This window comes from Nyctibius grandis, chromosome 1 (assembly GCF_013368605.1).
Source record: "Nyctibius grandis isolate bNycGra1 chromosome 1, bNycGra1.pri, whole genome shotgun sequence".
NCBI classification, from domain to species: Eukaryota; Metazoa; Chordata; class Aves; order Nyctibiiformes; family Nyctibiidae; genus Nyctibius; species Nyctibius grandis.
In genome coordinates, this window is record NC_090658.1 from 25557007 (window position 1) to 25577055 (window position 20049).

At 40.0% G+C, this 20049-nt stretch overlaps 1 protein-coding gene across 1 annotated transcript; it reads left to right on the plus strand.

The window, feature by feature from the left end:
- Positions 1–10817: 10817 nt before the first annotated feature.
- Positions 10818–18963, plus strand: NEK2 (NIMA related kinase 2). Its single transcript, XM_068411060.1, has 9 exons — positions 10818–10913; positions 11169–11386; positions 12526–12763; positions 13471–13553; positions 13803–13929; positions 14720–14939; positions 15897–15951; positions 16034–16095; positions 18604–18963. The coding sequence occupies exons 1-9, from the start codon at positions 10818–10820 to the stop codon at positions 18828–18830; spliced, it is 1326 nt and encodes a 441-aa protein (XP_068267161.1). The 3' UTR covers positions 18831–18963.
- Positions 18964–20049: the final 1086 nt, after the last annotated feature.

A 20049-nucleotide genomic window follows, 5' to 3' on the forward strand; every position in this document is an offset into this window, starting at 1 on the left:
CTGGGCTCATAATGGTCTCTGCATAGCTCCCTGTGGTCACAGGAAGAATCACGTTTCCTACGGTGAGCAACTCCAAGGAAGATTCGATTTGTGGGGTCACTTTTACATAATTCTAGGAGGTGGCATTGTAACTTTTGGCTGTTAAATGCTTCAGTCTATTCCATAAAAAGCTTTGGAGCATGACTAATTAATATAATAATCACCTCTAGTGGAGAACACATTAACTGCCTGAACTCTGAGGACGCAGGAGATCAGAGAGAACAAGTTGGAAGATGCTGAGAAATTGAATTAGCAGATTCTCAGGACAGCAGCCAGTAAGGGACTTCATCTGTGGTAAGGGATGAGCTCTGTGCCCCAGGGACTCAGGCAAAGCTGCTGTCTTCTCTGGGATTACACCATGTGGGTACTTCCCTGAGGACAAGGGAATGAGCTCTGGAGCGCTCCAGAGCCCTGTATTTATTCAAACTAATATTCTATGAATCAAATGATCTAATTAACTCAATATGCATTTGACCACAAAAATGTTATGCTATTTTTAGCTAACATTGCAAACCTACATCAGAGCTGCTTCTTTTCTCACTGAAACTCGGCACCTATTTTTCTACAAAATTCCCCTATTTTTCTGATTTAAATCATCAGTAGCCTGTGTGCCTGCTCTTGAATTTGGATCCTCAGAGCCTGTTATGTCTCTTCATCCTTTTTAATGATGAGATAAGCTTCTAACAGAAAGATAAACAGAAGTAATCAGGTTCTTTGAAACAAGTTGTAATCAAGAACACAGGTACAAGTAAAGTTTTCGTTTTGTTTTCAAGAAGAAAAAGAAAGGGCAATTACAGAACAGTGTGATCCACAAAACTACGTTCCAATTTGGATTTTTATTACAGATTTCCAGGCTTCAGGCTAAGCTTGAGATGACACTGAAATCACCAAAATGGAAACAAATAGCCTCAGATTCCGAGCTTCAGCCCCTCCAAAGCTGAATGAGGTATTGTAAAAATCAAATTTCACATTCAGAAACAGAAAGTCTCAATGGCCTTAAGTGTTCATTTGTAGCTATAATCTTAATTTTGCAGCCTTGGGGACTGTGGACTACCTGAGGCGTTAGCAGCCACTACTCCAAACTGTTTCTTTTATACTGTAGCCACTAACAATATATCGCCCTGCTGCGTAACATCACTGCAACATTTTGTCCCATTCTCAGTTTCTAGAAGGATGATAGCAATCTGGGAGAAAAAAAACATGATCAAAGGCTGCACAGATGCTTCTGTAACAGCTGATAGGTAGCTGTGGTTGTTGATGACTATTTTGGAGGTGACAGACAGCAAGGGCAAAGAAGAATTACCGCCAGCATTTAAAGAGACTCTGACAGGCCACAAAATAATCCTGATGAAAGAAATGCTTCAGAAACTTTTCCAGCACTGAGATTTTTGTAAATGGGAATAAATTCCCCAAAAGACAGGGACATCTTTCTCTCCTTTTTTTTTTTTAAAGACAATTTAAACCTGTTCTGTGCAGTAGCTTTCAGAAAATGTGACCCTGGAAATAAAAATCTCTTAAGTGTCTTGCACAAGCTATTTGCTGTGTGCTGCTGTGAACAATTACAGAATTACCTTCTGTTGTAACGTGGTACGTGTAGTGTCTTGTAGGAAAGAGCTCAGGTTGTAACAAGTAATCGCCATAGCTCCTATGAAGTTGACAGTTGACAGAGTACGTCATACATCTCCGTGAAGTGCAGAAGAGGCTTACTGTGGAGGCTGTTTGACATAGCACTTAGGTCTTAAGGGTCCTTTATGAAAAGCCTTGGCAAGCATCATGAGGCCAAATCCATCAGCTAGTGACTGTTCATACCCAGGAGTGCTCCTGGGTCCAGGTCCAGTCAGTCTGGGATTGCAAGCAGCTGACATGGCCAGGACATGCTCAGCAGCTGAGAGTGGTACCGAAGGCATTGTGAGACGCATGGCAGAGGCTCACTCAGGAGCCTGCAGCTACCCAGAATCCTCCGGGAAGAGTGATACTCAACCACGATCTGAGCCTGCAGATTGCGCCTCTTTGCTATGCTACCATATAGAAAAGCGTAGCCACACAACCCTCCCATTTACTGCTGCAATGCATGTGGACAGCAGGAGGCAGGCTATGTACCACCTGGACATGCTAACCAGCCAGACTACCCCAAATTATTGGATGCATGATTAGACAGTTGTCATGAAAGATGAGCATGGTTTCAGTCTTGGATACGCGTAAAAAAAAAATAAGTCCGTATAACTTCAACATGAGAACCCAGGGCTTGATTACCAGCAGTTGGGAAGACCTTCTCTTGGACCTTGACATATCCGAGACTATGGCCTTCCCCATAAGTGCAGCAGCAGGTTGACAAGGTGACCGTCAGATTCAAAGGACAAGAGGTTTCTGAACACAAAGGCATCCTTAAAGAATGAAAGGGGTACTGTTGCTCTGTCAGCAGAGGTTTTTAAGGCATTTGGGCCTTTCAGCAGCCTAGGGACTGCCACCCACCAGAAGATATCTAGGCAGCCAAGATAACTCTCCTCTGAACATGACAGGAACATCTTCATTGACCTGGAAAACTATGACCTCTTTCTTTTCTTCCACTTGAAAGATTAACCTTGAACTTCCGATGCCTGCCACCAGCAGCTAAATCTCACTGTTTGGCAAGTTGTGGTGGGTAGCATGGGTCACATTGCTATGACCTTAGTGCTGAGCCTGCTTGATGCCTATAGCTATATAGAAACCGCAAAAGTTCTCCCACCTATGATCATAGGTGTCCTTAGCTTGCTCACAGAAGAATGACAGCATTCTGAGCCTGATTTCCCAGTCCTAGCCTCACACCTCTTCTCTGCAGTGAGCTTAATGTATGTCTAGGCAACACATCAGTGTGGGCTCTGAGAGGATAAACCAGGCTGTTGCTACAGGATGGCATTCAGGATCATGGGTGAAGTACAGAAAAGTCAACTACAGTGTGAGCATTGGAGAATCCTACATTAAAGGGCTGCGCTGGTTTTAAGAAACAGCCCAACTGACTCCCACTAAAGGCAACCAAATTTTTGGTTGCACAAGGAATATATATACTTTTGAAGTGCTCCTTCTCAAGATATTTCTATATGAACAAAATCTGAAGAATAGGACAAGATTTCATAACCTCATTGACTGTATCAGTCCTGCAATAGCTCGCTTCCTGTATTTGCCAATTAACCTGAATGTATTATGTCTGTCTTTTCCATAATGAGTTCCACTCCGAACTTGGTGCTCCCTAGGCAAAAGGTCATATTAATGTCATTAAGTCTTTTCCTGGAAACCTCCTACAGTAATAAGGCTTAAAAATTGTGAGGAAAAAAGTAAGGTGGCCACCTTGCTCCTTAAAGACTTACGTCTGGCCACTATATTTGTTGATTGTTTCAAATGAGGACAGCTGAAAATATTCAAACATATCTGAGCATGAAAGCAAAATTTGTTAAACTGTATCTGTCAGGTACCAAATGTTCTGCAGGCATCTAAAATAGCTGGGCCCTGCCTTACCCGAAGGATATGCTAAGGCAGTGAGTTTGTTAGAGAGTTATATTCAGACATGTCATTTCCCTTCTGTTATTTTCACTGATGACAGTGGGCCTCCTCTACCAGCCTCTTGCTTGCTCATAAAGTTTAAGCCAGAAAGAAACATGCTCTCATCTGCTCTAACTTCCTGACTAGAAGATTTCACCCTGCTATTATGGATAGAGCTTAATAATCTGTATATGGTTAAAGTTTATCTTTCAAAAAGAAACACTGACCTGATTTATAAACATAAAAAATCAGAGAATCTCCACTCTGCTCCTAAGGTTACTTGCTCTCTCAGCTAAAAATCTGTGCCTTTTCCTCTAATTTGTCTGATTTCGTCTTCCAAAAATCAGTTCACGTTATGCCTTTCTCCATTAATCTAAAGAGCTTGTAAGTACCAGGCGTTTTCTCCCCGTGAAAGCACTTACTCACTATAATCACGTTACTGTAATATAAGTAGGACTGGATTTCAGTTTGGTTTCAGAATAATACATGATGGATTAAAAAAAACATGTAGTTCAGTAAGCAGTGGAGCTAATGAAGTTTGTTTTCCTGTGGATTTGTATCTCATAGTTAGATTCTCTGGTGCCTCAAGAGCATACATTAGTCAAAGGTTTTCCCAGCAGTGAACCCATTCATCATCATCATCATCATCATCCATGTGGGTTCTCTGGTCTAATAATATAGTTGAGCACTTTAGGATGTTTCTTCCCTTCCTGCTAAGTTATTTTCTTGGAACTTGTAGGAGGGGAAGGAATATAGCGCCTGATAGAAATATATAGGTGATATGATCAGTTAAGTTCCATTTCCATAGGGAAACAGACAAAAAAATCAGTTCTATGCAAAGTAAACACTGGCTTTTAAACCTTTGCAGTGGAAAATGCCACTCCAGATGGTTGCATTTGAATTGTTCTTGTTTTTGAAATCTTTTTTGGTATCATCATTGGGAAACCCACATACCAGGATCCTCACTAAGGCAATGGTGTTACAGTTGCTCCAAAATTCAGATCTTTCCTGTTGAAAATCAGGCAGCCAGTTTCTTGTAGTTTGAGTTTAGGGACACCAGGGAGTTCTGTACCATATGGTACCAGAATATTTGTCTTCTGCCAAAAATTTCTGTCTCCCCATCCTCTGCTCCAACCACATGGCCTTTTTTCCTTAACAGTCAATTACATCAGACATAACTGATATCTTTGGCACAGGAGTTTATTCATCTCCTCAAAGCAAAGGATTGTTATGAGGTTTCTGCCTGTTTCTACATGGGGCTACAGTATGCCGTGTACTTGTACTGTCAAGAGTCACAACAGTGACAGGTGCCACCTGTTAAAACACTGCTATAACTGTTTAATCCATATAACTATGGATCTTGCTTCATGGAAAATACTGTCTCTAACCCATCTATCTAATGCACTTGTAACCTTTAACATTACAAATCTGAATGTGTATTATGGGCAGTGCCCAAATAAGACTAGGCGTTGTAATTTGAGATCAGTATGGTATGCAAACCGATTCCTTTGGTATCTGCTACAAAAAAACCCCTGAAGCAGGTATTCTAAGTGTAATAGATAACTAAAGTTTTCTCTTCTCCATTTGCTACTAAATAATCAAAATATAGGACTGATGAGGACTAAACTCCGCCTTTGTCTAAACAGAATAGGAATAGGAGTGGCACTGTGTCTCTGCTGGCAGTCGGTTTTAAAAATTTGGTCAGTGAATGCATGCTTCAGCCAAAGGAAGAGTGGTGTGAATGAAGCTGGAGAGGGCTTGGCTGTCCTCCAAGCTTAAAAGCTGAGTTATCAACACTTTGCAGAGCTGTTGTGTCATTAAAGAGTGCCCCGAAGTGTATTGAAGCTTTCCATTTGAAGGCTTTGCTGCCTGTCTTTCCAGGCATGGTGGCTTGTAAGGCAGGAGATATTTGGCAGCAACTGCAAGCTATCTTACTGCCTTGCTACCTTCTGAGGGTACAGAAAGGTACTGGATTCAGGGAAGCCTGAACTGCCTGACATTTTGCAGTGCAATGTCCTGGGAGAGAATGTGAAAGAGATTTTGCAATCATTATTATTGATTTCACTTTAATGTGATTTCTGTGCATTTTTCTCCTACAGGAGAAACAAGGCAGAGGAAAATCTACTATTCTGATGGATAGCATGGGTCTATAGACAAGGGGGGTTAAAGAAATAATGACTGGCCTGGTAATGAAAATATCTGTGACAATAATGGTGCATGTAGATCTGGTGATGGCTGTACTAGAACACATTTCTCCCAGTATATCTGAAGGGACTGTCAGTACAAATAAATTCATGGAAAAACATTTGAGACTAACTGTTCCACAATAAGAAACCCTAAAATTTTTGATTTTTAAAAAATCAGGCAGCTCAAGTCAGCAAAATCTTTACTTATTGTAGCACTTAAAGCATTTTTTGTCAAATATTTTGAGAGGTACCGCCTACAAACTTTAATCTGGAAGCTAAGTATACTACTTTCCTTTCAAAAGAGAAGAAATTGAGGCACAAACCCTGAACTTGTCTACTTTCCTAGGAATGCGTTAGTAAGCGAGCCCAGAACAGAAATCACAGATTGCCATACTACAGTTCTTGCTTAGAGACAATTCCAATTCTTCAGATTTTGATGAATTTGGGATTTAAGGTTACTCAGGAATTTCACTTTTGAAGTTCTATGCACCTCAAACAATCTATCTCTTAAACAGTTTAAATAGTGGTCTTAAAGATCAATTCAAGCACTTTCTGCTCTTAAGGTAAATGAATACTATTTTGAAAATTAGTATATATATATGAAGATATATGTAATAGATAGGGCTGTTAGTTTCATTTCATGAAACAGAGTTAAGTAATTGTAAACTTTAAAAATATTCGCCATATATTGTATTTAAATATTCCTTAACAGAATATAAGGAATGGATAAAGCAAATCTGGAGCTAGAATTCATATGCTGCTCTCTCTGAATGCAAAAACATGTTTTCTACTCTCCTCAGTCTCCTCCTCATTAATTTCCATGCTGTTAGCTTTTTGTTTTTTCAGTACTTCATGTAAAAACTTAACCTGCTGCTGAATTTATTTCATGTGGCTTTATATTTTCCTCATTTTAATGGTTTGTAATGCAAAACCATAAAGGTACAGCTGCTGCAACAAACTCCCCTATTGAAGCTTGCCTGCTGGAAGCATTGCTTTTGGAGTCTAACTTGGCTTTGAATCCTAACATTACAAAAACCGAAAAGTAGCGTGGTCTTAAGCACTATAATTAATGCTTCTAAATTTTGTTCCTTTGCTGTCCTGTCCACAGCTGTGTTGTGCAGAATTTCTTCAATGAATATGTTCTTTGTTTCCCTCACAAACCAGTAGAGGAAAAATACTAGGAAATTTTACCCTCTGGTATTCTTTAGACAGTGCTTCTGTCTAATATCCCAGCATTTTATATGTTTTTGTTAGTCCTAGATAGGAATTTTGACATCAAAGTCAGCAACTAGAAAATTAGAAAAAAAAATGGTGTCATCTGTGTACAATAATCCTGGGTAAATGTAAAATTCCTGTGCACGGACCAAATGAGAGAAGGTGAGGAAAAAAACCCATTGTGCATAAAGACATGTAAGGATAAATGCAACTGAATATTAAAAAACCCAAACTACTTATGTGGTGAAAATGAACTAAAATAAAACACTCATGTCTCAGTCACTCCAATATTTAGAATTCCTCTTGTTATTTAAAAGCATTCTTAAGATCTCTTACCTTGCTAATATTAGATACTCAATTCCTCCTCGTTTGCTGGAAGACTTCAGCACATTTCTGAGATCCTGGAATACGATTTTTACATGTCTTTCACCTCTTTGAAGAGAAAAGACAAGGTATTTCTCAGATATTTTTCTAATTATTTTTATAAAGTGCATTTATTTTTAACTATTTGTCCTCTTTTTGTGTTTGTTTTCAGCACTTTTCCTATCGACCTTCTTTTCTGTTTCTTAACCTGTACTTCCATGCAATTTTCTCTGATTGGCTCAGAAAAAAAGTTGCCAGAAACATAATTTAATTTGCTACAGTACTTTACAATACTTTTTTTGCTATTAATCTGTATAATTATAATGGGTTGGACTCCCACAGCAAAGTGTTAGCCATTTATTTTTACTTATTTCCATGCGCAAAACAGAAAATATCTAAGAGAAATATCAAATTACCTACATTATTATTCATCTTCAGCATTTAATATTTTGTCAGATAACTAGGCCCTAGAATAAGGGAAAAGGTATAATTTGAATTATACTTATTTTTTTTGTGTGTGTGTGTTCTAAGTTTTGGGAAATGATTAGTGAAATTTGATGTAAAAAAAAAAGTGGAATAAAATATTAGAAGCAATATTATAAATAGTTATTGAAAACTATTTGGTAGCTCTCAAAGACCTGAAGTCAGCACATGTGTTTTCAAGACTAGAAATCTAAGCGTTGCTCCTGAACTAGAGATCAGAGTTGAAAATACAATACCTGACAAAAGGGGCCCCCATTTCAAATTTGATATGTATTTTTGGAATCATTGGACTCTGGGTTCTTTTATATGGCCAGCGTGAATATCAGAAAGAAAGAAAATGGAGTGCCTACTGAAGATTTTGATGACCACTTTTAGAAATGCATTTTTCTCGAAATTACCCAGCTCTTAAAAAATAAGTATAATCAGAAGTAAAATAACTGTGCTACTGGGTTTTGGAGCATGACATTTTGACATTTCTCTAATTCAAAGCAACATTTCTAAGGAAACTTTCAAGATAGTCCCTAGACAAAACACAGTATTGAAAACCTACTCTATTTCTTTTGAAATATAAATAAAAAGGCTGCCATTGATAACAGTGGGAATGTGTGATGACCTTTTGCTAATTTGAAAATGCAGAAGTTTGAAACAGAGATATATGAAACCAGAAATGAGGCTTTCAGCCTGAATAATACGTACTGTACTTTTTGTCATTTTTATTGCATAGTGCCATAATTTATTTACCATGCTAATGGTGTATGTGAGGATTTTCTTTTAAGGTAATTAAAATCAGTGATGAAAATGAACCATTTAAAACACCCTGTTACTCATTAACAAAACTAAAACGTCTTTACACTTTATAATTAATTTGCTCATTTTTTCCTGAAATGAACAGACATTATCTACAGATAAAAAGCTATAGGATTTTTATAATGCATAACAGGAGCTTTTATGACTCCTGATGATGAAAGTAAAGGCTTAGATTTTTCTAAAGACTGATATAAGAATATTTCATAAATATTCAGTAATAGCATGACACCTATCCCCCTCAAACCTTTTTCAAAGCCTGACACAAAATGGAGAAATGATTAATGAGACCACGTGGAGATGCAATATGAGCAACTACTCTGTCCTATTGCTGAATTTCTAGGTCAACAACCACAGCTGTTCCCTTTTGCACCCAATTCAGGCATTATACAAGCGTGGTACAAATCTTTGTGGAAGAACTAGGAGGTCTTGTTTCAGTCATAGCCACTTCTACATGGAGGGAGATTAAATTGAACATAGAACTGCACTCTGGTATCACTCCAGAATGATCCTAAATGATGCTAGAAAATAACACACTTCTTAAAATTTCTGTAATGTTATTTAGTATATTGTGGTGTTATTTAGTGTCATTTAATGTAACCATAACAAGTACTAGTTCAACTTTTGGATATGGATCCACGCATTCCTGTTTTCAAATTTACATTTTAAGCCATTAGGTTATTAGGTTTATTTTCAAAGCATGTTTGTGTATGGTATAACCCAGGCGTTCATGTATGGTGTAACAGTAAAGCTGCCATGACTTTCCGAGTTTTTAACGAATAATTTCTTGAAGAATTATGAGGCCGGAAACATGAGCCAACAATGTACGCTTGCAGCCCAGAAGGCCAACCGTATCCTGGGCTGCATCAAAAGAAGCGTGGCCAGCAGGTCGAGGGAGGTGATTCTGCCCCTTCACCCCACCTGGAGTACTGCATTCAGCTCTGGGGCCCCCAACATAAGAAGGACATGTTGGAACGAGTCCAGAGGAAGGCCACGAAGATGATCAGAGGGCTGGAGCACCTCTGCTATGAAGAGAGGCTGAGAGAGTTGGGGCTGAGTTCAGCCTGGAGAAGAGAAGGCTCCGGGGAGACCTCATAGCAGCCTTCCAGTACCTGAAGGGGGCCTATAGGGAAGCTGGAGAGGGGCTTTTTACAAGGGCAAGTAGTGACAGGACGAGGGGGAACGGTTTTAAACTGAAAGAGGGTAGATTTAGATTAGATATTAGGAAGAAATTCTTTACTGTGAGGGTGGTGAGACACTGGAACAGGTTGCCCAGAGAAGTTGTGGCTGTCCCCTCCCTGGCCGTGTTTAAGGCCAGGTTGGATGGGGCTCTGAGCAACCTGGTCTAGTGGAAGGTGTCCCTGCCTGTGGCAGGGGGGTTGGAAGTAGATGATCTTTAAGGTCCCTTCCAACCCAAACCATTCTATGATTCTGTGAATTTTCCTCATTGGTTTTAAAGGACAACTTTACAGAACAAATTTCTATTATTTTAAATAGCTTGAGGTTTTTTAAACACTTCTCAATATTAAAAATCTGTGTTAAGATCTTCCAATTTTCTCTCAGTATCTGTTCAATGAGAGGTATTTCAGGGAAGGGGATGATTTATTGTTATTTTTACTGGAAAAAACGTTGTTACCCGCCACTGCAGTTACGAGGAGAACTCCGCGGGTTCGTTTGCTGGTCATGTCAGAGCTTGTTCTCCTCAGAACAAAGGAAAGGAAGGCAAGGAAAGGGCGAAAGGAAAGCAACGGCCGCCGAGCTGGCGGAACCCCGCGCGGCCGCCTCCTGCCTCACCCGGTCTGCGGGGACAGACGGACACCCGCTGCCCGCCTCGCTCTGGGAAGTCGCCTCCCCGGGAAGAGGGCTGCCCGCCTCCGGGGTGTACCCTCGCCGCCGTGCCGTGCCCGCCGGGGTGGCAGCCCGGCGAGACACCGCCAACCCCGCCCGCAGGGTGTCCCCGCAGCCCCCGGCCGGCGACGATCAGGCGGCGGGAGGCGGTGCGGCGCAGCCCAGCTCTCGCGATAACTCCCTGACGTCATTGTAACGGCCGTAATCTGGCAGTGGCTGTTTACGGCGGCGTAGCCAATGGAAAGGCGGGGCGCGTGGGCGGGGCTGGGCAGCCCGGCCAATGGGAGAGAGGGGAGGTGCGTTTGAACCGCGCGGGTGCCCGGCCGGTCTTGGCGGGTGGAAGGTTACAGCGGTTGCGTCGCAATGCCCGGCCGCCTCGACGACTACGAGGTGCTGTTCACCATCGGCGCCGGCTCCTACGGCAAGTGCCGCAAGGTGCGCCGCAAGGCCGACGGCAAGGTGAGGCGGCGGAGGTGGTAACAGCAGCAGCTGCTGCTGCTGCGGCGGCGGCGGCGGCGGCTGCTGCGGCTGCTGCGGTGGGGGGGACTGAGGCGCGGCTCTGTCAGTCGTGCCTCCCCCGCAGCGTGCTGGTGCAATGGGTTTCAGCTGGGTGCTGGCGCCTCTCCGAGAGAAGAGAAGGGGCTTTGAAAGCCCCTCTTGCCCCTGGCTTTGTGTGTAAGTGGCTCCCTAAGGGCTTTTCTTTTTTCTCCCTAGATCCTGGTATGGAAGGAGCTCGGCTATGGCTCGATGACAGAGGCAGAGAAACAAATGCTTGTGTCGGAAGTGAATTTGCTTCGCGAGCTGAGACACCCGAATATCGTCCAGTACTACGATCGGATCATCGACAGAAGCAGCACAACCCTGTACATTGTGATGGAGTACTGTGACGGGGGTGACCTGGCGGGCTTAATCGAAAGGTGCAGGAAAGAAAGGCACGTGGAATCCGTTTGTGGCAATTTTGGAGTACCTAGCATGAAGTGTCTCGGGCAATCAAAAGAAAAAAGCTCAACGTGAAATATGTCTCTTCTTAATAACTTCTGAACAGCTTTGGGTCTCATCCTTTGGACCAAACAATTTTTCTGAAATGTGAAAGGGTTGTACAAAATTACAACACTGGTGGGAATTGTGCTAATGAATGCACCACCTGACTGGATGTTTATGTCCAAATAGTAAAAAACCCTGAGCTCTCTTCTGAGGCAGAAGCTGTCAAAGCTGTTGAAGGCTTTCTGGATGCAACGCTACATATGGTGTTGAAAACGTAAAACAGTTCTTGCGGATAGGTAGCTTGATCTGTGGGTTCTTCCTTTCGCCTGTCAGTAAAACCACTTGTACCCTATTTTTTGTTAGAACACCAACACCAAAATACATGAAAGCGAAAAGTGATTTCAAACACTATGTTAAAAACCACTTTCTGTGCCTGCATATAAAGCTTGTGGAGACACCAAGTTGATAAGACTTCACCTTGGTCTAATCTTAGATTTAGCAGCCTACTTCTTAAGTATAATATCAGTTTTCACATTCTTGGGTTAAATAAGTACATGACACCACATGTGTTGCTTTGTGAGAATAATCTAAAATGGTACTGCAGCTGCCCCCAAACATATCAGTATTTTCATTTCAGGAGGGTTATATTAAAAATGAGTCCTATCTTGGCTCTATTGTTGTTGTATGTTGCTCATAACAGTTTTAGAAACAGCTGAAAATACCCTGTTTTAAGTGATCAATGGGGCAAATCTCATCGCAAAAGCATTAAATTGATGTTTCTGTTATAAGTAATGGAAATGCTATGTATTTGTTAGACCCTTTGGGGGAGGGAGGGAGTATTACAGGGATTCCTCAACAAAAGTCTAGATGTCTTCCAACGTATTTGGGGTGATTATTTTTAAACTTGCATTTTTAGAACAGCATGTGTAGATGCCTGTTGTTAGTTTTCTATAAAGGTGCTGGGGTTGGTTCAGTGATGTTTTATAGCAGTAGTATTAAAAAGTTACAGAGCTAAGACTGGCAGCAACTACTTAAACTGATGTATGCTCAGAGAATACTTTTGTTGAACAATGGGTTCATCTTTCAGGCATTACTTGGAAGAAAGCTTTGTCCTCCGAGTCCTGACTCAATTGACATTGGCCTTGAAGGAATGTCACAGACGGAGTGATGGTGGAGTCACTGTGCATCGTGACCTAAAACCAGCAAATGTCTTTCTAGATAGCAAGCGGAATGTGAAACTTGGAGATTTTGGACTGGCTAGAATATTGCACCATGACACCAGCTTTGCCAAAACATTGGTTGGAACTCCATATTACATGTCTCCAGTAAGAGCTCCCTCTGTCCCTCATCTTCCCTCTTGTCCCTCCAAGATCTTTTTTCTGCAATGTTGGTCTCAGAGTCCATGAATGTTTGGGAGGTTTTAAGGAAGAGTTACTAGTCTTAAATGCAGGTCACTTTTTTTGTAGAGTGTGTATGTTCTGGAGACAAGGTTATTTTGCAGTTATTTTAATCTCCTTTCTTCCTCACACCATCACTGCCTTCTAATTAAGGTTGTTCTTCACTGTATAAGTTTTGCTATGTTTTTGGAATATTAGAGATGTAAGGTAGTTATGTTGGAGTATCTTGTTTCTGAAAAGGAACAGGGGAAGCTAGAGCACTTTTATATTTCATAGTGTTAAGGTAAAGAGCTTATTAAATTACCTCTTGATGGTAGGATTTTAATTTGTAGTGGAAATAAGCAAGAATGAGTTATTTCCCTAATACAGTGCATTTGGTGTGGAAAAGGTTAATGTTGACTGAAATATGGAGTCCTATCAAGTGAAGACTGGTGCAACACTTCAGTCTTCTACAGTGTAGTACTCCAAAAGTTGTTAAAATCCTGCTAGTAAGAGTACTTGTGGAGGTTGATTAAGACGGAATTTTAAAAGTAACCCCAGTAATGGTTTAATTCAGGTTTGAACAGTAGCTGATTATCCTGCAATAGTAGAACAATGTCTTAGTTAATAAACTTAAGATTGTTCTCTTTCTTTAGGAACAAATGAACCACATGTCATACAATGAAAAATCTGACATCTGGTCTCTAGGATGTCTCCTGTATGAATTATGTGCTCTCTCGTGAGTATATTAGTGTGGTAATGATGTGGAAACATAGCTGTTAGTGCATTTATGATTAAATTTTGTATAGATGAAAGCTTAAAGGTTTCGGAGACTAGTTCTAGATTTTTATTTCTGTATTGGTCTTGACATTAAGTAGTCAAAACAAACCTTTGATTGCAGCTTTTTTCTTAGTCTGATATTTTTTTTTTTATGAAAATAAGTCCTGTAAAACTAGTGAAAGAATCCAAGAAAAATGTTCTTCTTCAGGCCTCCATTTAAAGCTTACAACCAAAAGGAGTTGGCAGAAAAAATAAAGGAAGGGAAGTTCAGACGAATACCGTATCGTTACTCAGACCAGTTGAATGAACTTCTCAAAGAGATGCTGAATGTAAAGGTAAGAATCGATTACTAATTTTTCCACCTATAATTTGAACTAGTACTGAAATACTAGTTTTCCTTCTCAATTATGAAACAAACTGATCTGTAGTAGTAGTTGCTATCACCTTGTCGCTGGCAATATCATTTGTAGGGGAAGGAGGGAGGAATTGTGCTTTGAGTCCATTAAGCAAAGGCAGCAGCTCAAGAGTTACACAAGGTTTGCAGGATGCAAAAAGGCTGTCTCAGTACTGGCTTATACAGAATTTCCTAACAACATGCTTAACAAGGTCTTATAACTTAAAGGTTAAAATGGTTCTAGTGTGTTTGGAAGCTGGAAGGGGTTGTTTTATCTTCATTTTGGATTTTGCTCTATATGGCTAAAGTATAGCTCACCCCCCGTGGCTGGCATGGGGGTATTGAGAATACTGCATGTGCCAACAGGGCTGTAATACGAACCCAAGTCTCCAACGGGTATGGATCCTTCAGGAATCAAGTGACAGGTAGAGATGCAGAGTGTTAGCTCCAGAAACTACTGACAATTGCCTCTGTAGGCTCACCACCCCATTCTGGCTCTGAAAGGAGTGCATGCCTGGGAGAGCCAGACTTGCAGCTGCTGGATCTGAAGGCTGGTAACAGCCTCCTCCCTCAGCTTTTGTCATCTGGTTGCACTACCCTTCCTAACTCCATTTTTCTCCAACTTTTCCTTCACTGTATAGCACCTCAGCTGGGTTCCACCTGCTTGGGAATCCCTGGCCTTAATGTTTCTTGGTTACAGATGGAACCTGTTGGTAATGTCTTTCCTTTAGGATTATTGCCGACCTTCTGTTGAAGATATTCTGCAGCATCCCTTGATAGCAGACTGGGTGACAGAACAACAAAGACAAAATTCTGATAAAAGAGGCCAGATATCACGGGAGCCAGAAAAGCTGCAGCATTCAGATGCTGCAGTAAATGAACTGAAACAGAAGGAACAACAGTTACAGAAGCGAGAACAAGCCATTAAAGAGAGAGAGCAACGTTTGGAACGTATGATATTCCACTTTGGGAAGGGGGTAGCAATGGGATTCTGATTCAAAAGAATAAGTGCAGAGAAAGGAAAGGTTGACAGTTTTCAAAATCCTCATTTTAATGCACTAGGTTATCGTACTCCTGCATTCACTACTGGAATTCTGTCGACTAAAACAAGAATGCTTACTCATCTATACTAGTTCTTGTTTTAAGTTACTAAGATATAATTGGCAGTTTGGACATAGAAGTCTGGTTTGGGAAGACTAATAAACATGAGTGGCAATTAGGAAAGTATACAGAAAAATATATTGTTCTGCACTGTGCAGTGTAGGTTGCTTTTCACCTACTCTGTGTAAGTTAACATTGGTATATTAATATGTAACCTAAGGTGAGCAAAATATACTTGAGTAAACTGTCAACTGCTTATATAGAAGCTGCACCCTACAGGTAGCTTGCCTGTGAAACTGTATAGATGGCTGGTCCTCAGGTGCTGGGATTTCCTGCCCATGTAAAATACCTCTTTGCATATGCAGTAGGCTCTATAATACAGATTTTAACCATATATATTGTTTTCTGAGCCTGAATAACAGCTGCTGTTGCTGTAAACAGAGTGTTTATTCATAGCTGAATTACAGTAGCTGGTATCTAAATATTTATTTAGATCTAGTGTCATGTGTGCCATGAGTTAACGTGCAGAATAGAAAGCTGTTATAGCTTCATTGTTGCCAATATGGCAGAGTTGCTGGGGGGAAGCATGCCTGGCATTTCAGGGTACTTGGCCTGTGCTTTATCGGTGCATTGATAAAGGTGTATCTACACAGCAGTTATCTTGCTTTGTTTAGAGCCATAGAAGCAGAAATATGGGTGCATCTGACAGGCTGTTACTGCTGTCTTTCTCTGCAAGAAAATCCATCATGCACGATCATTCTAACATTTGCATTTTAACACTACATACTACCATATTTCTACTTCCAGAGAGAGAACGGGAACTCTGTGTTCGAGAGAGACTGGCAGAGGACAAACTTGCTAGGTATCTTACTAACCTATAAGCGCCTGTATTAGAAACTCTACAATTTTACAACAAAAAGCTTAAACTTCTCTTTTCAAAACAGAGCTGAAAACTTGGTGCGGAACTACAAACAGCAGAGGACATTAACTTGTGCAGATGGTCCAGGTATGAAAATACACAAGAAGCCACTTGCACTGATAAATGTAGGCTGGTATGACCGGAAGAATGCCCCTGATGCTCAGCATGCTGTACCTAGTCCCATTGTAGCGATACAAACCCCAATTATCTCTGCATGGTTGGGAATAGACTCTTGATTTTTTGCTTTGCAAAAAGACTAATGAATGATGCTCAGCCATGAGTGTGACTGACTACTGTCAGCACTGCAGTCTTGTGCTGGTTTGAAAATTACGTTATTGTGGTAAGCTAATGGAAGTGCTGACTTGTAGCCCAAACTTTCTCAGAGCTGTGCTTATTTTACTTATGGATGTCTTTCTATAGACCTTTGATTTAGTTAATTTTAATAAAATTGCATATGTCTCATCACTTCAACTTTAGTTCAACTTCCAAAAACTTCAAGGTGGGAAATAATATCTGTTGCAAGTGACCCAGCTGCGATTGCTGTATTGTATCAGCTCTGAAGAACATAAACTCCTATTATCATATCCCAGTTTAACTCACTAGGAAAAAACAGCTTTGAAAATGCTTCCTGACTACCTGTACTCCAATCTGTTTTACAGTAGTTATTACACCATAAATATTTGACCCTCACTTTGGCCTTGATTGTTCAGTCTTTACTATCATAAGAGGTAGTATCATCTGTTCATTGCACCCATCTACTAGGAAATATGATTCAAGTATCTGCATTTTGAAATATGGGTGGAATATTAAATGGCTGGGTCCTAAGTAGTACTCTAGAACAAAGAAATGTGAACACCATTTAACATGCAGCAACGATCTATTCATTTAGTTTTGCTCAGATAAAGCAAGATAAGCACGTCACTGCCTCTAATACAAATAAAACTGAAGTTGTATTTTTTTCAAGAAGTGCCTATCACAGCAGGAAAGAACACAAGTAAAATGCCACCAGAAGTTAGTGGTTATTTCTAACATTCCTGTCAATTTTGAGAATTCCAACTGTCAATATCTTGTCTTACTTTGATACCTTAAAGAATATAAAATTAAGAATAAACTTGCCTTTGGCTTTCTGATGTTGCCTCTACGACTAGATGACTGAAGGCAAATGAGCTTCAGCATTTGCTTCTGTTCTCTTCTGCATTTCCACCCGTTTACATGACATTTTGATCTTAACATGAATATTAATTTTTGAAGATGGGTAAAACCACTTTGAGTAGTTAATACCTCAAGAGAGACAATGCAGAAAAGTGAATATACTTATTACAAGAGTGACCAAATCTTGCAATATCTGTAGATCACTTGATTAAATATTCGTCATCATGTTTGCTACTCTTCAAATTCATTCCACAGTACTCTTGTAATACTGTTTCTAAAATTCTCCCTGTACTGATATGAATGGACTCAGTGTTTCTCCAATATGTAATCAAGATTGCTTCCGTTATCTTCAGTTACTCTGTCTTTTTCATAACCGGATTGCATCTCACACACCTTAGATCCCTAATCTCACCTCAAAGTCAGTTGTGTGGTTCACTTCACAGTAACATGGAATACCAAAAATACTGGTTTCTAGGACATTGTCCTAGACACTGCCCTATTTTTAAAGGCATCTTCTGATTCTTAGGGAAGGATTTAATGTTAAAACAGATATAGCTTACTGATATGAAACCAGAAAATGCTGAAACATTCACTAGCACCTTCAGTTTGATCCTTATAACTTTTCTGTGATTATTGCATCCTTGCTCTAGCCTAATGAATTGAAAATGAAGGCTTCAGCAGAGTTACAATTAGGACAGGTAGACCTTTGGTAAGGTCTAATTTATTTTTTTTCTCCTGAGTTGAGCCTTGTGACATTGGCTCTTATGAGAGACAACTCAGCTGCTTTACCATCTTTTGATGGTAGTTTTTGTACACTAAGTCATTAAAAACAAAACTAACTGCCTTTTGATTGTGGCAGTTCTATACGGCTAAAGCATAGCTATACTATGAAAATTCCTGTCCTGGAGGCTGCAGTGAAATTCCCTTGCTAATCGTTAATGCACCTAAACTCTATTCATCAAATCGGAGCCTAGTTTGTACCCCATTGACTTAATACAAGGATAGAGTTGCAACAATGTGGGTAATATAGAAAGACCACTGGACAGGTTGGGTCTGCCCCTGCTATGAAGGAAAGACAAGGATTTTCGGTAGCTGAGAGCCTAATTCTCCATTTCCCTTTGGAACTGGATTATGTTACTGTCCTGTCCTTCAGAAGAAACTCCATGTCTTTTCTCCTTATGTCAACTAATATTTCCTTAGGTGTTGGGAGGTACACTCTAGGAACTACAATGGCATATATCCTTTTACCACAATAATTCGAAGGCCTTTTCAATTTTTCCTCCAAAAATGGAAAATAATTGTTGCTGTGAACTGAAATACATTTAATTAGATTACTTAAAGCCATAGGTAGTTAGCAAAATGGGTAACAGGGTTAAAAGACAAGCTAAGCAATAAATGCTGAAAGATGCAATAATTTAGTACTTATTTTTTTTATTTCTTAAGATAATGCACTCCTGCTCCCCTTTTCTACAACCAAGAAGAATGTACAGTTTGATGGAAGTGAAAGGAATGCTGTGCCTCCTCTTAATTTGGAAAACCATCCCCTTTCCAAAGAGAAATGCTCTGATCTCAAAAAACGTCTATATGCTGCAAATCTACGGGCTCAAGCACTGTCTGAACTGGAAAAAAACTATCAACTAAAGAGCAGACAAATCTTGGGCATGCGCTGAAGATGTAACATAGGTGTACAGTATTTAACTTTTTAGAATTGATTAAATGTGCCTCTCACTTTTAAGCTGGAACCTACTGAAAATTTATTTTAACACTGGTTATACAAACAATCTACAATAGGTAGTTCATGATAAAGGGCATAAGAGATTATGTTATGAAAACAGGTAGTTTTGATACCAAATCAAACAAGCTGAATGAATTGTATTATTAAAGAAAAAAATACTTTGCTCATCCTTCTGTTTACCATGCATTACTTTTCTGAAAATATAAAGAATTAATATTGTAAAACAGATTTTTTAAATGCTGGTGTGAAAAACTTTTCAGATGAAAAACATGCAGAGATTCACAATCTAGGTCAAAATGATGCTGCATGTAATGTACAGTACGTGATAAAAGAAGTATTGATATTTTGTATATGTGGAAAAACAGTTGCTTTTTGTCTGTACTTGTAAATGTTTTTTAACTATTAAAAGAGCAAAAAGAAATTTTAGGCTGTCTCTTCCTACTAACTAGGTGACCTGTCAAAACAGGATACTTTTAGTTTACTGTCTTTGTCTAATGAGCAGGATGGGTCAGCTTAGCATAACTGATGAGTTTATAGTCCTTTCTGCCTGGGCAGCTCAATGGCTTGTCCATCAAGCTCCTGAAAGGGCTGCTTCTGGGCATTGCATCTGAAATAACATCTTCTTTGATTTGCCTTGAAACTGTGTTATAAACTGATCCTCTGAGACTGCTGTCCTGGACGGGACACCAGCCAGGGTATTAGCACCTGTGTTTGGGGAGGGGCAATTGTACTCTGACTAGCAAATCCTTATTTTCTTTAAGCTTATGAGGTATCTCCATCTTTCCCTCACAATTCTCTGCCAGAGTAGGAGTTGCTCGCTTGAGGTGGTGTAAGTTTCATGAACTAACTCAGACTCATTGATTTTAAAAAGTCCTTTGGAACTGTAATGTATGACATATTTTATATAAAGATTTTATATGTCTGGGTTGAAATGCCATAAAACATACATTTTTAGAAAACAGCTAATTTTCAAAGCTTTGGTTTCCTTATTGGGCTATAAATCACAGAATCACAGAATGTTAGGGATTGGAAGGGACCTCGAAAGATCATCTAGTCCAATCCCCCTGCCGGAGCAGGATTACCTAGATCATATCACACAGGAACGCGTCCAGGCGGGTTTTGAATGTCTCCAGAGAAGGAGACTCCACAACCTC

Excerpts from the sequence above, each read along its gene's own strand:
- NEK2 (XM_068411060.1), top strand. The coding sequence starts at position 10,818 with ATGCCCGGCCGCCTCGACGACTACGAGGTGCTGTTCACCATCGGCGCC. Across the intron at positions 11,387-12,525 it reads GAAAGGTGCAGGAAAGAAAG|GCATTACTTGGAAGAAAGCT; the intron begins GCACGTGGAATC and ends TTCATCTTTCAG. Across the intron at positions 14,940-15,896 it reads GAGAGAGCAACGTTTGGAAC|AGAGAGAACGGGAACTCTGT; the intron begins GTATGATATTCC and ends TTCTACTTCCAG.